Source organism: Pleurodeles waltl, chromosome 11 (genome assembly GCF_031143425.1).
Source record: "Pleurodeles waltl isolate 20211129_DDA chromosome 11, aPleWal1.hap1.20221129, whole genome shotgun sequence".
NCBI classification, from domain to species: Eukaryota; Metazoa; Chordata; class Amphibia; order Caudata; family Salamandridae; genus Pleurodeles; species Pleurodeles waltl.
In genome coordinates, this window is record NC_090450.1 from 70800566 (window position 1) to 70818435 (window position 17870).

At 45.6% G+C, this 17870-nt stretch overlaps 1 protein-coding gene across 1 annotated transcript in view; it reads left to right on the forward strand.

Annotated features, from left to right (window-relative positions):
• The window catches only part of CCDC150 (coiled-coil domain containing 150), a 192498-nt gene that overhangs the window by 76668 nt on the left and 97960 nt on the right, over positions 1 to 17870 (forward strand). Inside the window, exons 12-16 of the mRNA XM_069213090.1 lie at positions 1478 to 1655; positions 2642 to 2710; positions 4497 to 4589; positions 12376 to 12459; positions 13911 to 14018. Coding sequence (XP_069069191.1) covers positions 1478 to 1655; positions 2642 to 2710; positions 4497 to 4589; positions 12376 to 12459; positions 13911 to 14018 — 532 coding nt within the window. The remainder of the gene's footprint in view (positions 1 to 1477; positions 1656 to 2641; positions 2711 to 4496; positions 4590 to 12375; positions 12460 to 13910; positions 14019 to 17870) is intronic.

The following is a 17870-nucleotide window of genomic DNA, read 5'->3' on the forward strand; positions in this document are numbered from 1 at the left end:
CGATCTGGAGGTATTATAACCTATAATCCTTGTGGCATCCAGATAGCTTCTAACACCAAATGATCTACATAAGGGTAGTAACCATGTTCACCTCTGAACGTCGTATGCTTGGCAAAAAAACAAAAAATGAGGTAGGTGTTCTCTAGGTCCCTTTAAATCTGGAACTCAGAGCACTGCTGATACATATTCACCCACTTAGCACATAAATACCTAATTGGTAAGGTCGCATATCTAAATTGTAAAAACAAATTCCTAGCCAGGGTGGGAATAATCTCATTGCTCGTGGCCTCATAGCTGGGGGACTACTTGAACTCCAGAAAATCTAAAGTCAAGCAGCCTCTGCTTTTGCCTATGTTCTCCCTATGTTCCATCTGCCAATAGGCAGCTTTAATTATTGTCCTTGAGCTAGAAGCACAAGCCTCGGGTGTTACCCAAAGGTTTTCCAATCCTAGCTTCCCAAGCAGGGACCTTACAGGCATGAGCCAAGGTATCTGCTGCGTGCCAGAAAGAGCTAGCACATCTATGAGAGATGCTTTATAGGCTTTTAAGGCGGGTGAGGACCAGATTCTATGCCAGTACAATAGAAGACGAACGTCAACCTTCCAGGAAATTGTCTTGAAAGACAAGTCTAAATAGAGTGGGACTGGAGGAGTACTCTTTGGGAGTGCAAATAACCGTCTCAGAAACTTCTTCTCGGAGAGTGATACGGCATTACCTTTTGGCATAGCAACCTCTTTTTATTCTTTGTCATCTTCAAGTATAAAGGTTATGTCCCCATCTGTCATCAGTCGCTATTCATTTTCACAATCCATCCCCTTCTCTTAATCAAGCTTTTCTCTCTATGTCAATACATTTCTCCCTCTTTCACTGCCCATGTGACCCCCCCCCCCCACATCTTTACTTTCCATGTTTTCCATTTGCTTGTCACCATCCAAGTTGTACATCCTTATCTTCCTCATGGCTGCCCCAGTCTCAGTCTTCTCTATGAATGTGCGCTTCCTGCTATCTTCTTCCTGCCACCTTTCTTGTCATTCGTTAGTGCCTGTATAACACTTCCTCTTGCTTTTGAACATCATTCACTCTCCACATGTAAGGCTTTGTACCTTCTGAGCATCTTCGATGTTTTTTATCCAGTCCTTGCTCATGAGTCTGTCACCAGCTACCAACATTTAAATAACTACTGCTCCTTCGTTTCCTTTTTTGATAACATATTCTTTCAGGTACCTTTATCCTGTGCTTTACCACCCACATTCATGTACTCTATTTTAATCCTTCATTACCAGGTGCAATTCACTTTGCCCACCTTCAATGGTCCATTCTAAGGAGATGTAACCATTTCAATATTATCACTTTCTATGTGGCAATATGTGCTCCTTTGTCTGTAACTATTCTCATGCCCCTTCACTGCCACCGTGCAAACATGGTATTCTAGTGTCCAATGCCTTATACTCAAATCTGGTCCCTTTACCACTTTCAGGTCCTCTCTCCTAGAAGAGCATGCGCTTTGCATTGAGAAGCAGCGCCTGACTGAGGAAAAGATGACCATGAGAAAGACGCTGATGGAGTCCACCATTGGTCATCTCCGTGAGGACCTGGAAACCACTATGAAGGAGAGAAATGATCTTCTCAAGGAGAAGGATAATATTCTGCAGGAGGTAGGGGAAAATAATGAGGGGAAATTCAGTCTGTGTGAATTCTTTCCCTCTCCTCCTCCTATAAGTGCTGTACACACTGGTATATGTGATATTGGGTGAAAAAGACAAGCTGCTATGTATGAGTACAAACATGTTGCACCTAACCTGCTAACTTAAATGCAGTGATTCGGATGGAACTATAAGTTGTAATTTATGAGGAAACCCTGAGAAAAGTTTGTGGGGAAAGGAATTCTTAGATGCAAATGGGCAAGGAGACTGAAAACAAGAGTAGACCAGGGGCGATCATAGGTGACAACCATGAAGGGAGAGGGGCACAGAAAATTGGTGTTTGGCAAAAAAGGACACCATATGTAACATTTGCTAGGGTACCTATCAAGTTCATGATATTTTATGTGGAGTGGTAACACACCAAATGAGCAGGTCTTTCCTGTACCAATCAGCCTGCTGTGCCTGGTTAACCATCAGCGGATACTGCATAGCCCAATCTCTTTACATCTAATCAATCTTCCCTACCTATTGTTGCTATGCTGGGGCTGCTTCCCACTGTGCACTTTGATCTTAGCGAACTAGTTGCTGTGTACCTTCTTCTCCTGTTTCTCTCATCATTCTCCATGCATCCTTCTTTATGGCTTGGTGCCTTTTCACACTGATCCTTTCAATGGTCATGGTACAATAAGTTAATTGGTGTTGTCCTCTTTAGCAGAAGTATTCTCATATTGGTTTTAATGTCCTAACTTTGAGTATCGCTTTAATTGACCTTGTAACCCTCTCTGTCTGGATTATCATTACCACTGGCTAGTTTGGGCGATATGTCTAGACTCCATGTTACCTTGGTCTAAATGCCCCAGTCTTTAAGGAATACATCTCGTAGCTTGTCTTGGTGCCCTGCCTATAGTAACCATCTGTTGTACTGGTTCCGACGTGTTGTTGGATGTTCACGCTGCTATCTTCTGATGTTTTAACCATTTTGTCATTTTCCGCAACAGAAGGCTAAAGCCTTGAATGAGATTGCCGAAGAGAGGGACAAACTAGAAGCTGAGCTAACAGAGTGCCAGGTAAGGGGGCTTCCAAATGTAAAGATTACTTTGAAGTGAGTACTTAAATATTGTGGATTGTCTGCACCCCTATTACTTGGTAGCTTTGTGAATCCCACATTTCCCTATTACTCAGTAGTATTGTGCTTTCTACATTTACGTACTACCCTGTAGTTTTGTGGCACCTCCAAAAGCCATTACCCAATAGTATTATGGATCCCAAATACCTTTGTTATGTGATAATATTATGGATCCTGCAAACCTGGTAGTATTGTAGATCCAACACACTCCTATTACCCAGTAGTATTCTGCACCTCACACATCTCTATTCTGTAGCTCCAAAAAAGGTGTTCTAGGACCTGTCCGACTAGTCCAAAGATCCCACATGCTTTTGTTCATCAGACTCTATGTGCAGTGTTACACCTTCAGCACACTTTATTTACTGTGAAGCTTAAGATAAGGTGATATATTCCCTGTACCCTTGCAGGTACACTTGCAGATAAGAAGCCACTGTGAGCAACAAGGTATTGTCTCTTTGGGATTTTAGCAGACTCCCTCATTCGCCAACATCATCATTTGTGCTGACTTTATTTAGCATCAGAAAAAGTTACTGACTCTTTCCTTGTTTCATGCTGGTCTTACCAGTAACACACTGTTCTCTTTGCTTTGTGTAGCCCCTGTGGGTAGTAAATATATTGTGGTGAAAACTGTGCACATGTTCCCTTATTCCTATGAACAATCTTGTTATTTTATGATCTGTTAAGAGGATGTTTCGAGAGCACATTGTTTGCCACCTTTGGGTGTGTTAGCTTTGATTAAATTCCCTCAGTTATCAGTCTGTGAGATGAGAATCTGTTACATTTCACCAGTCGATAAAGATATTCGCCATAAAGGCAAGCATATCTGTGTTTGTGTAGCATCAAGTTTCATGGCCTTAGAGGTAAGGGGATTTCTGCCTCCACCAGTGTTCATCTCAAAGCTATGAAGCATAAACCTCTGATACATCAAATCCTGGAGGATGAAGTCCATACGTTCATCTTCTAGATCCTCTGAGCTATCTTTCTGTGACCAGAGAATCAATGTCCAAGTTCCAGGCTTCAAAGGAATTTGATTGTTTGAGCGGAGAAGGTCGGTATCCCCTTATTTAAATTCTCAGAGCCAATGGTAACCTTCTATGGGTACCACACTTAACAGGTTAAATGCTATGTACCCATATGCCTCTGAGGCTGTGCTCTCAATATTAAACTATTTGACCCACCTCTATGTGAGATGAGACTATAACTTCGTTCCAGTCCACAAAGATATTCTGCAGTTGAGGTAAATCTTCCATTGTTAGAGCAAATACACTTGATATTCTCTGTGTTGAATTCTCTAAGCCACAAGTACCTGTCAAGGAGTTAAGGTGCTCTAGAGGATAAAAAGTATATCGTACATATGTTTAAAACCTATGTTCCACTTCGCATTCGTTTCTAAAGCTGAGTGTGTGTGTTCTGGTTGTTACATTCTCTAAGACACCTAATAGTCTGGGTGATGAGGACACATCAGCTCTGGTGGTGAATCTTCCATTCTTAGAATTTAAGACTTCACTGCCCCCTTAAGTCTACTGATCCTCCATTGCCCATCTTAAGAACAATAAGCTGAAAATACCTGTAACCATGTACCGTCTTAGAAGTGAGGAGCTTTGTTCATCCTTATGGAGCGTAGACACTGTTCTGCTCTGGAGGAGCTAGGGTATTCTCTTTGCAAGGTGGAATGGTTGTGAGGAGATGCCCTGGTGATATCACTGATGATGTCTGATGGTTTACAGCTCGATCTAGAGGCCATGAAGACCACTCTGCACTCTCAGGAGGGGGAGAACAGGAGCCTGTTGGATCGACTTGCCTCAATGGAGCACCAGCAGGTACAGTGCCAACCTTAAAGAGACATATACATACGGCGAGGTGCCATAGGGCAGCTATTCTGTGCCATCCTGTGCTGTGAATGAGATTCAAGTGCACTACAGATGGAATTATGTCATCCGACTGTGGCGACTTTCCACATTTTTTACTCTGTATGTTTGTACTTAAAATATTTGTATAAATTCAACATAAAATAATCATAATGCCCTTTCTATATTGTGAAGCATCTTTAATTAAATATTGATCATATTCACTTTTACCCTACTTAATGCTTTTTTTCTTTGATCTCATTTATGAACTTACCTTACCCCACAGACTGCCACCTCCTCCATCTACGCCAATTGTGGCATGTGCCCTGTTGGTCACTTTCTACTACCTGCGATAGCCTAATTTTAATCTAATTTTTGCTACATATATGGCTGGGCACCATCCAGCCGACTATGGCACCTGTTATCTGTCCTGTTGATGTTGATAAAGAAGGTAACTGGCATTACCAGGCCCATCTTGATTACAAGTTTTGTTTTTCTAAAACAAAAAGCACCCAAAACCGCTGTCTGAAATTCCAGAAGAAAACATGTGGGACTCAACATGAAAACACAGATTCCCACTTATTTTTCCTCAAAAACTTGCAAGCCTTTTCATTGATCTTCCCTCAGAGTACCGGGTACGCGTTAATGATAATTTCAAGCAGTAAAATTATGGAGATTTTAACAGGCTTCTTGTGATGAAGGCCTATGTATACTTGCAGATACAGGTGTTCATATGCTGAAAATTTCAGATAAAAACCCTTCTGACACACTCCATATGATTGCTTCTAATACTATCTAAAGGGATAAAATGATTGTATTGCACTTTTAAAGCTTTTGTGTTACATTCATTTCTATAGCCCACCTCTGTCAGTTAAGTCTTCTTTTGGCTTTTTGACTGTCCAGGAGTACCTGACTTTTGTGGTACTAGGCAGACTCAATTTGTTTCTGCGCAAAACTAAGAGGTTTAGGGTCTAGATGGCATAGCTGAGCCACACACCACATTTCCTGTACTCAAGGGTTTAAATGCTACAGAGGGAGACTCCCACGGAAGTGAGTTGTAGATGTGTGTTGTTTAGATAGGCACATCTCCTGTTGCTTGATGGTTGGCACTGTGGTAGCTGTGAGTAAATAGTGATATGGTGAAGCCTGCCAGAGCTGGATGTAGATGCACATGGTTATTAGCTGGGGAGTGGGAAGTGTCCAGTTTTTCCAGATTTACAAATGGCCGGTGGGTTGATGCTTGAGACAGCTGCTTATTGGGAGTCCGGTGTGCACAGATGTTTTGGTAGATGCACTTTTTTGTTACACCTTGAACAAATTAACATTAGAGAAAACATATGTTAGGAGGAGATAGGCTAGACTAAGTGGGACAGGGTGTGGGGAAGTGGGAGGTCCTAGATGGTTCCCCAAATACCAGGTAGCAAGATGGACAGGGATGCATTTGGGAGAGTGGAAATGGTAAAAGAGAGAGTAGAAAAGGACAGGGGTTCAAGAGGAGATGGGGTAGGTGTAATAGGCAGAGAGCAGATTGAGAGGAACATGGAGAAAATGAATGGTTTAAATAAATATATACTTCACAATGTTGACTTGGAGTTCTAAGATCTTCTCACAGGCTTGCTGCTTAGGCCTAAGCACGAATGTGTCCAACTTACTATAGCAGCCATCACAACTAGGTTTGAGAAGCTCTAGAGATGCAATCAAGTAGAGTGTTGCACAGGGAGTGTTACACATCAGTGTAGACTTTAATTCCCAGGGACAAGACCAGAAACCCCAGAGTCCATAAGTCAATGCCCTTCCTAACATGGCATCTACTGAGGGAAGTGTATGACTTTCTTCACATGTATAATGCACTCCACCAGTTACTGGCATCTAGAGTGGTGTCATTCCACGAGGACTAGAATTTAGTTGCTTGAAGGTCAAGTAAATAAAAACAAGCTGTCATGCCAAGGACCACTCACCTGAGTTCCCATGGCTTCTGTGGAAGTACATTTCTTACACCACTACCCCCTGGAGGTTAAACCTTAGGATCAGAAGAGATGGCTGATACCGGTGACTAACCTTGAGGGCAGAAGGGTTGGAGAGAAAGCGATGGTACCTTGAAGCTCTCTTAAAAAGGATGATGGATGTGTGTTAATCCTTCTGAGAAGGACCCGTCCAGTTCTAGTGGTAAGGTGCACTCCTTCAATCAGGATAGGTACTCTGCAACAAGAACACAATCATTTTAGACAGCCTTATATGAGCGCTTTACAATCAGCCTGAGGTGCGAGTCCTTAATTAAACCTACCAAGCAACAATTGCTATAAGGAATTCTAGTTTATGTGAATGGCCCTTGAGCACAGATCTCTGTGCGGAATCCTTAGCGCATAACCTTTAGCCTTTGCTCAGACAACTCTGAAATCTTTATTGTCCTTAACTTGCATTAGTTAATATAAGTCTTTTTCCAATGGCCAACTCAAACTAAAATTGCTAGGGTGTCCTTGAAGGAAAAATGTAATACCAAAACTAGAAATGCCCGGTTAATGCTCTATCCTGATGCACTCTAATGGGCCTGAATAGCTGGAGCGTTAAAATGGTGAAAAGATGGACTTAGTCAAGGTGATGGTGGCACAGCAGCACCAGCTAATCAACCAGGTTTCAGGGTTCAAGATTGTTGAAAACTGTTTCACAGAGACATAGTTCAAGAGGGCATGCTGACCTGAGGTTCCAGGCAAAGATGTCCAGATTATTCTTGTCGCAGGTGGCGGGGTCAGAACCCAAACATGGCGCTCAAGACAGATTTACTTTGAAAGCAGTATTCATAGTCTGTCATACAAGTATGTATCAATCAATCAATCAATCAATCAATCATTCGCATTTATAAAGCGCGCTACTCACCCTTAAAGGGTCTCAAGGCGCTGGGGGGGGGGGGGGGCAGTGCTCATAGAGCCAGGTCTTGAGCTGCCTTCTGAAGGAGAGGTGATCGGGTATGCTGCGAAGGTGGCTGGGTAGAGAGTTCCAGGTCTTCGCTGCCAGGAAAGAGAAGGATCTTCCTCCGGCGGTGGCTTTGCGGATGCGGGGTACGGCTGCCAGGGCTTGTCCGGTTGAGCGTAGAGTGCGTGGAGGAGTGTAGAAGGAGACGCGGTTGTTGATGAGTTTAGGTCCGAGGTTGTGCAGGGCTTTGTGTGCGTGGGAGAGGAGTCTAAAGGTGATTCTTTTGTTGACTGGGAGCCAATGAAGTTTCCTCAGGTGTCCGGAGATGTGGTGGTGGCGGGGTATGTCCAGGATGAGTCGTGCGGCAGCGTTCTGGATCCGTTGCAGTTTCCTCTGCAGCTTGGTGGTGATGCTGGCGTACAGAGTGTTCCCGTAGTCCAAGCGACTGGTGACGAGGGCGTGAGTGACGGTCTTCCTGGTGTCGGTGGGGATCCAGCGGAAGATCTTGCGGAGCATGCAGAGGGTGTTGAAGCATGCTGAGGTCACAGAGTTAACCTGTCTGGCCATGGAGAGGGATGAGTCCAGGATGAAGCCGAGGTTGCGTGCGTGGTCGGTGGGTTGGGGAGTGCTGCCTAGGGCGGGAGGCCACCAGGAGTCGTCCCATGCGTTGGGAGTAGGGCCGAGGATGAGGACCTCCGTTTTATCTGTGTTCAGTTTCAGCGGGCTGTCTGTCATCCAGTTCGCTACTTCCTTCATGCCTTCGTGTAGTCTGGTCCTTGCTGAGGTGGGGTTGTTGGTGAGGGATAAGATGAGCTGGGTGTCGTCGGCGTAGGATATGAGGTCGAGTCCGTGTTTGCGTGCGATGTTCGCCAGGGGGGTCATGTAGACGTTGAAGAGTGTGGGGCTGAGGGAGGATCCTTGGGGTACGCCGCAGATGATCTCCGTGGCTGTAGATCTGAAGGGGGGCAGGCGGACTCTCTGAGTTCTTCCGGAGAGGAACGAGACGATCCATTCCAGGGCCTTGCCTCTGATGCCGGTGTTGCTGAGGCGGTGTATCAGGGTACGGTGGCAGACCGTGTCGAAGGCTGCAGAGAGGTCCAGGAGTATGAGGGCCACGGTTTCTCCCTTGTCGGTCAGGGATCTGATGTCGTCCGTGGCTGCGATGAGGGCGGTTTCGGTGCTGTGGTTAGCCCTGAAGCCGAACTGTGTGGGGTCGAGGGAGTCGTTGGATTCCAGGGCGGTGGTGAGTTGAGCGTTGATGATTTTCTCAATCACTTTGGCTGGGAACGGTAGGAGAGAGATGGGTCGGTAGTTTTTGAGTTCGTTGGGGTCTGCTGTGGGTTTCTTTAAGAGGGCGTTGAGCTCTGCGTGTTTCCAGCTCTCTGGGAAGGTGGCGGAGGTGATGGATGCGTTGATGACGTCTCGGAGGTGGGGTGCGATGATGTTGTTGGCCTTGTTGTAGATGTGGTGCGGGCAGGGGTCGGAAGGGGATCCAGAGTGGATCGAGTTCATGACTCGGGTGGTTTCCTCAGTGGTGGTTGGGCTCCAGGTGAGGATGGTGGTGATGTCGGTGGCGGGTTCCGAGGGGGGGGTTCGTGTTGGTGGTGGTGAAGCTGTCGTATATGTCGGTGATCTTGTGGTGGAAGAAGGCAGCGAGGGAGTCGCAGAGGTCCTGTGAGGGAGGGATGGAGTTGTTTTCTGCGTCCGGGTTGGAGAGCTCTTTGACGATGCCAAATAGTTCCTTGCTGTTGTGGGCGTTGTTGTCGAGTCTGTTCTGGTAGGCTGTTTTTCGTGCGGCGCGGAGGTGTTGGTGGTGTTGGCGGGTGGCGTCCTTGAGAGCTGACATGTTCTCCTCAGTCTGGTTGAGGCGCCACGTCTTCTCGCGGGTGCGGCATTCTTTCTTGGAGTCCTTGAGGTCGGGGGTGAACCAGGAGTTTTTCTTGTGGTTGTTGGTGTTAGCTTGAGTCTTAAGGGGGGCCAGGAGGTTGGCGCAGTCGGCGATCCAGCTCGTGAGGTTGTAGGCGGCTTTGTTGGGGTCAGTGGTGCTGGTGGGTTGGTTCTGGGAGAGGGTTGATGCGAGCTGTTCTGTGGTGATTCGGTTCCAGTGTCTTCTTGGTGATTGCTGGGTGTGGTGATGCACGGTGGTCTTCTTGAAGCTGAAGTGGACACAGCTGTGGTCCGACCAGGTGAGTTCGGTGGTGTGGCTGAAGGTGGTGTGTTTGCTGGAGGAGAAGATGGGGTCGAGCATATGTCCGGCGTAGTGGGTGGGGGTGTTGACTAGCTGTTTCAGTCCCAGGTTGGTGAGGTTGTCCAGTAAGGCGGTGGTGTTGTTGTCGGTGTGGTTCTCCAGGTGAAAGTTGAGGTCTCCTAGGAGGATGTAGTCGGTGGATGAGAGTGCGTGAGGGTTGACGAAGTCTGCGATGTCTTCGCTGAACTTGGTGCGTGGTCCTGGTGGTCTGTACATGAGGGTGCCTCTGAGGGTGGTCTTGGGGTCGCTGTGGATCGCGAAGTGGAGGTGTTCGGCGTCGGGGAGTGAGTTGTCGGTGTGTGTCGAGATACGGATGGAGCTTTTGTGTGCGATGGCGATGCCTCCTCCGATGCGGTTGGTGCGGTCTTTCCGGATGATTTTGTAGCCGTCGGGGATGGCTATGGCAATGTCGGGTGCCGAGGAGGGGTTCATCCAGGTCTCGGTGAGGAAGGCGATGTCCGGGTTCGTTGAGTTGATGAGGTTCTACAGTTCGATGGCGTGCCTGTGGACGGATCGGGTGTTGACCAGGATGCAGTGGAGATTGCTTCCGGGGGAGTCGATTTTGACGGGAGCGGTGTGAGTCCGTTTACTGGTGAAGCGGCAGTTGCTGCAGGTGAAGGGTCCGTGGGTTCGTTTCGGGGTGGCGCGGTAGCAGTCCGGCGTGCGGCCGGGGTTGAGGATGGCGAGGGTGGCGGAGTCGTAGGTCAGGCGGGGGTTGCAGGAGCCAGGGGTTCGGGCGCAGGGCGCGGTCCAGGAGCGGACGGGCGCAGACGGGCTTGCCTTAGGCGCTCCCGCTGCGCGGCCTCGCAGCGGCCGCCATTTAAGGGTAGCCGGGGAGGCGGGTCAGCTGGGAGGCGGGAGGGGGGCGGGGGAAAAGCGGCGGTAGGCCTCGAGAAAGGCGAGGAGGCCTGGGAAAACAAAAAGTACCAAAAAGGGTACAAAAACGAGAGAAAAAGAGGGAAAAGCGGCGGAGGACGAGGGGGACGGCGGGGGCAGTTATAACAACAGGCACTCGGGATACACGGGAGAGAAAGGGGAGCGCGATCACAAACGGCCAAACAGACACTCAGGGGTACAGAAAGTGAAGGGGAGCGCGGTCACAAACGGGCGACAGCACAGACACTTGGGGTACAGGCAACACCACAGACACAGTGAGAAGGCAGGCACAGAGGGTCTGGTGGCGCTGTGAGGGCAGGGGAGCGACCTACCCTGAGGTCAAGGGTCGCTACCACTGCCTCGCAGCGGCCGCCATTTAAGGGTAGCCAGGGAGGCGGGGTCAGCTGGGAGGCGGGAGGGGGGGCGGGTAGGTGGGAAAAAAGCGGGAAAAGCGGCGGTAGGCCTCGAGAAAGGCGAGGAGGCCTGGGAAAACAAAAATTACCAAAAAGGGTACAAAAACGAGAGAAAAACGAGGGAAAAGCGGCGGAGGACGAGGGGGACTGCGGGGGCAGTTATAACAACAGGCACTCGGGATACACGGGAGAGAAAGGGGAGCGCGATCACAAACGGCCAAACAGACACTCAGGGGTACAGAAAGTGAAGGAGAGCGCGATCACAAACGGCCAAACAGACACTCAGGGGTACAGAAAGTGAAGGGGAGCGCGGTCACAAACGGGCGACAGCACAGACACTCGGGGTACAGGCAACACCACAGACACAGTGAGAAGGCAGGCACAGAGGGTCTGGTGGCGCTGTGAGGGCAGGGGAGCGACCTACCCTGAGGTCAAGGGTCGCTTGTATCTGGAACCTTCTTCAACATTATTAAGTATTTCCTGTCAATTAGAAGGCCGTCTCTAAAATTGAAGGTTGAGTAAACACACATTAAGCACTGGAGCCTTCCTAAACATTAAGTGTTTTCTGCCAATTAGAAGGCTGCCACTGGCAGAAAACTGAAACGGAGTGGAGGCCTTTAATTAGATGGCAGGGCATCTGAACAAATAAACAACAAGCAAGCATACCAGATGAATTTGCAGATGGTATTAAACAGAGGCGTTTAACTAATTAGTCCCACCTGTTAGGGCAGTGGCACAGATAAGCAACAGACAAGCATCCAGCAAGTTGAGGTCAGAAGGAAACATGCTTTTAACTAATCAGCACCAGCTGTTACATTAACCTTATGAAAACATACGTTGAAACCGTGCTCTCAAACTAAAGTACACAGTATGCCTAAATAAAATTCACAGCAGAGTACATCACACCTGCTCAACTAGAAAATTGTGAAAGTGCATAGCATAGTAGATGGCACCTGCCCTACTAGTGAACAGTGAAAACATGGAGAACAAACAGCACAAGCAGACCAGGGTATGACGCAATCTTATTCTACGTCACCAGGGAGTGCAGATCTATGCTACTTGAACAAAAAACACCTGTGGCTGATGACTACCACTGAGGCAGAAGGAGTGCATTATTTTTAAGGATATATTGGTCAGTCATGCCCCTTCCTTAAGTATGAGGGCAGCTTTACTTTTGTAAGTTTGTCTCTGAGCTGTGTACAATCATTGGCCATTATGGCCTCATGGATTATTTGGAACCAATTCCTGTTTGTGTCTCTGTGGCGTCTGCCGACTGGTGCCTTCACTTCATGAAGTTCATTTGTTTTAACAGCATGCTCGGCAGCAGGTGGAGCAGGCATTATCAGAGCTGACGAACAGCAAAAATAAATTGGCCTATGAGAAGGGGAAGCTTCAGGTACGAAGTGCTTTTTTTTTTTTTTTTGTTTCATCTTTCCCTAAGCATGGAAATCATTGAATGAAATGCTAACCCCTTTTAAATGGTGTTATGTTATTACAGTTTGCCCTGTGTGGTGCTGAAGAGTTTTTTTTCCATTTGCAGAGTTATGAAATGTGTATAATTGTTGTGGCAAACTACACTGTTAACTGTAAAAGAAAAAAAGAAAGTTTTTAAAAGTGTGTTTTGTGGGGGGAGGAGGTTCTGGGGAAATGCACAGTATGTGTAATATTGTGGAAAGGTTCTTACCAGTTATTTAGATTTATAAGTGTGTGAACGATTTTAGAACTAAGCATGCGTGTTTGCTGTAACAAAATTTAATAAAAAGAACTTACAAAAATTCTAACCATATGTGAATGGTACAATGTCCCTCAGTACAGTTCCTAATATTTTATTTTGGAAAAGCATAAAGAAGATTAAGACATGGCATCTCTAAATTAATGGTTTAAGGTAGGCCACCACAGTGGTAAGGATTACTACCCTCACTGCCTAGTAGGCTAATATGGAGATAATGTAGTGTTGTTGAGGTTTTACAGTGCCCTGTTTTCAGCTGCATACAGTCCAGTTTCCTATGGTCAGTTCTGGCTCAGAGGTAACACTGAGGTTTGTACTCGGGCAATAGCGTGCACAGACCTGTACTGAAGGAAGGTAATACCATCCATCTCTACCCTACTGGGTTTCTCTCCTCGCTTTACTAACACATTTTTTATTCTGTAGACGATAGTGGTGAAGACAAAGGTGATGACCTCAAAGGTCTAAGAAAATTGATAAATGTAATGATAAGAATGGTGTGAAAATGCTTTAATATGGTTTAGTGTATCCCTTCCTAATTGGGCGGGGAGAATATTCTAACCTGCATTTATGCTGGTAAAGGCACACATACTCAGAACGAATGCTGCAGGTAAGTTGTTTTCCATTAATGTTTATTCCATATGCCGAATTCTGCATGTGATTTGCCTATTTCCGGTCCTGGTGTCGCTCTTCACAAATGTGGTTCTGTATCTATTATCTGTCTGGGATAACGTTACAAAATTCCTTATCATTTAGGAACTGTTCTTCTGAATAGTGTGCCACTTTTTTATATTCATTTTTGTGGGAGGTACCTTTCAGCTCCATCTTAGCAGCCTTTCTTCTATGCACTGTACTTAGACTTCATGGCATTGATTTTTCTGATGCTCAGAAGTAAAGGATGTATTCTTTTCTCTTCAGATCTTGCAGTGGTTTTGTCACTTTTCACAATAGTGGTTCATTTGCTCACCATCAATGGCTTCTTCCTTTTCTCTGCATCAGCTGACCAGTGTCCCGCTTTGCGGTTCTCTGCCCTCCTTTACTTTCGCTTTTATGGTGTACTCTTTTATTTATCTGTCGTCCTACTGCACATCTTGGTAATGCTATCCTCCTCCTCCTATTAGACACGAGTGCAGCAGCTTGAAGCTGAACTGGAGTCCCTTGCAGATGCTCGGTCCGAAAACACACAATTGCGCAAGATGAACACTGCTTTGGAGGCCAAGTACAGTCAGGTCAGATGTGAACAGCCAACTCCGGCCATCTACTGCCACTTTTCGAATTTAACACTGTCATAAAAAAGTATAGAATTGTAATAATGCCGAAGAATACCAAAGATTTTCTAATTAGACCTATAACATTGATCAATGTGGAGCTAAATAACTAATAAAATATGTTTAAAGAATTGAAAATATAATATCAAAACTAATTCTGGACATAACGGCAGATGGTTGCAGTACCAAACTCAAAATCTGGAAAGGAAAGACAATATTGAGTGTTACTAAAGCAAGCTGGACATCGTAATAAGTTTGAATGTTTAAAAGAATGTATGTTTTATAAGGAGTCTAATGGGTTTCTACGAAAGCTATCTTGCCCAGATAATTTTTAATGATGGTGCTCTGAAAATATCAGCATAGATCTGCCTACTAAACAAAATGTGCACATTCTTGTAGGGGATATTTAATTTAGATGTCCCATAGCGAATGTCGAGGGTTCCTTCAGAGAAGAAAATATTTCAATAGCTAGGGCAAGCACTGGGCTCTTTTCTTAACTTCATACAGTAATTTGGCAAAGTCTTAGGATATGAGGTTCACCATTACAATTGTACCATCACGCCAGTTTAATCAGAATCTCCCAAAAAGTTTGTTTTATTTAGATGTTAATACTAATATACGTTTAAGTTTATATTGTCCTTATTTAGTTATTAAATTATTAGGTAATAATCTTGTAGCATTCCTGATAATGAGGGGTTTTGTGTAGAAGCACGCATAGCATCAAATCTGTTTTTTTTTTTTTTTTGGCGAAGGTTAAAATCATGTAGTCCCATCATTTTCTTTTGAGCCCCGATGCAAGAGGATACAAGCAATAGTATATTTTTGTGAAACTGCAAATCATATTTCATCTATAGTTCAGGGGATGGTTTTTGAGGAAAACTGGTGTCAACAAAGAAGATTTTGGGATTCCAATTATTATATAAGGATGTTTTTTTGCCAACACAGTTAGATCATCTTTTGGGATTAAAACCATTATGCATTGGAACATTGCAGTAAAAGAAGCGCTTGGCTGTTTTCCTCTAAAACAAAGCTGTACCTTTGTTAACATCAAAGGTAGAAAGGTTTGTGTGTACAAAGAAACTACAAGGTATACTTAGAACAATTGTGAGATTTACCCATGAAACAAATAGTCACATTATGTTTTACTCAATAGGGTTTGCATGGGGAAATTCTGATGGGTACTTCTAACCCCAGATTCCTCAATTTGGAATTCTCCCAAGGCACCAGACTAGATCCATAAATCTTCTCACAACACTGCTCTTATGCACTGCTAGGTAACAACTTGGAGATCCACTCTTGCTCCACACCACCCCAAAAGTGACCGAGTAGAGCCATATATGCCCACTGTCTTCAGTTCTCCAGTCCCAGCTTTGCCTGTTTTCCATTGACTTCTAAACAGTTTAAAACCAATCTGCTAGGAAACAATCTCCTTACCCAAAACAACAGGTTTGAAGACATGCTGTGACTTTAGGAAGCAGATGTCTGCCATGGACTCACACAAGGTGTGTCATTTGGAGAGTGGCATGGACCAGAAGTCTTAAGTCATGGAATAAAAACACTCTCATACACCTGAAGGCGATCAGAGACTGATAGGAAAGGAGTATGTTGACAAGAAGTCATGGGCCTGTTCTAGGTACCAAGATAGTTCCTTGATCACTCAACTTCATGCTCAAAATCTTTGGATAGTCCAGCTCCAAGGACAAACACAAGAAAGTGAAGCAGAACTCGACCCTATCCCACAAGTCTGATTTTAGAGAGAAAGCTTGAGGGCTTTGAAGTGTCAGTCACACCCCATCTCTCAGCCACGGAACCAATTTCTCTGCTTGTCCTGACGTGCACCTAATTTCCCGGGCCATGTGCAGATTTTTGTACTGACTGAACCTACTTCAGCTCGACTCTGACTGTTTTTGGGCTATGAAATTACACAAGCGCAACCGTTGATCTTGCAGCCTCAGTATAGTGCCTCTTCCATGTTCACCTAACAGTAGAGTCTCTATTATCTTTTTGATTTTGATATTCATCCCGTGCCAGAGCAGGAGGAATCCCCAAGACATTAAAAAGGATGATAGAGATGGGGACTGCTTGCTCCGCCCTCACTATGCTGATGATGCCTTATACAGTCATTTACAGAGTGCCAATGGGCTTGAAACCTCACCTGAGACAGAGTTGGACACTCCACTTGGGGCCTTCAGTGCCAAAAAGGGCGTCACTTGTGGTGGTGGTTTGGAGGGCAACTGAAGCACTAGAATTAGTTACACCTTGTAGAGCCCAAAACAAATGTCATAAGAGAGATCTTGTAGCCTGAGCCAGCTGTATGCTCGTATGTCAAGGGGCGCCACTGCTTTGAAGGTGGCTGGTACATCAGGGCATTTTCCTGATCAGAAACCACCTGGCAGGGTTTCTGAATACCAGAGAGGAGGAACAGAGCAGGCCAGTTCTGGCTGATCACCAGTGGCATCTAAATCCCAAGATGGCACAGGGTATCTCCAACAGTAGGGAAAGTGATGGCTCGATCTTTTGACCACCGTTGAATGTGCAGAGACAAACGTTTTGCGCACAGAGTTTTTGCAGGATCACTCATTAGGAGATGTATTCTGCTGGAAAGGAAGAAGTGACTTCCCTACTCTTTCCTGCCACTGCCTTTCCTGCCCAGAGTTCTGAAGAAGATGAGGAACAACAGAGCCCAAGATATCATAGTGGCTCTAGGCTGGGCCAGGAGATTGTGGTACCCGGACAGCCTGGGCATGATCATCTGTTATCCGATACAAATCTGTGCAATCTACATGATTGGCATTTGAGCGGCAGCAAGTGAGTGTGTTTGATCGGAAAAAAGTGGTGAATATCATCCTTGCTGCCAGACGCCCTCTCCGCGAAATCCATTTATGCCAGGTACTGGGACAAATTTGTGGCCTGGTGTGACGTTTGCAAGGATGTCACCTTACAAGCAAAACTGTCCAACTTTTTTTTGTTTATTTTTAATTCATGGCCCGGCAAGGCCTGGCAGGGGGCACTATTAAAGGTTAGTTGCCAGCCATTTCGGCATTTTTAAGTTTGCTGGCCATCTGTCCTTGTTTAAATGACCAATTGTGATGAGATTTATAAAAGGTTTGGAACATGTGTTGCCTCCCAAAACTGTTTGATGCCAGAGGGAACCTCAACTTGGTCTTAAAGTTTCTCATGAATACGCTCTTTAGGCTTTGAGTTAATGCGTTGCAGCTTACTGCGTTTCCTGACTTTAAAGACACTCTTACTCGTGATTATGTCAGCTTGACTCATGAGTGAACTTCGGGCACTTTTCAATTCAACCGACCTACACCACCTTTTCCCCAGACAAGCTGGTGCTGATGACTCTGGAGGCAATTGTTTTTAAAAATTGTGACTCCCTTCCACATTGAGCATTTCATCACTCTACCTGTATTCTTTACTCCCCTTCACCCCTCAAAAAAGGACGAGAGACTACATCAACTGGACTCCAAAAGGGCTTTAGCTTTTACATTGTTCGTGCCAAAGACTATAGGGTGGGCGATCAACTTTTTATGGGGTTTTTCTAGCATAGGGAAGGGTGAAACGAAGAGGGTTTTGTCAAGATGGATAGTCCTAAACATTAAGCTCTTCTATAGAGTGGTCGAGAAGCAGAACCAAAAAGTCCTAAAAGCCCATTCCACCAGAATTAAGCCTACTTGTCTTCGGTAACACTCTATCTGGTGGATACTCGATCTATCCACCGATTCCTCACTTCCATACCACCTCCGCGTTCTGTGGAGTGACCTCCTTAATATCTAAAAATGTCCCTAGTTATTATTTAGCACACTA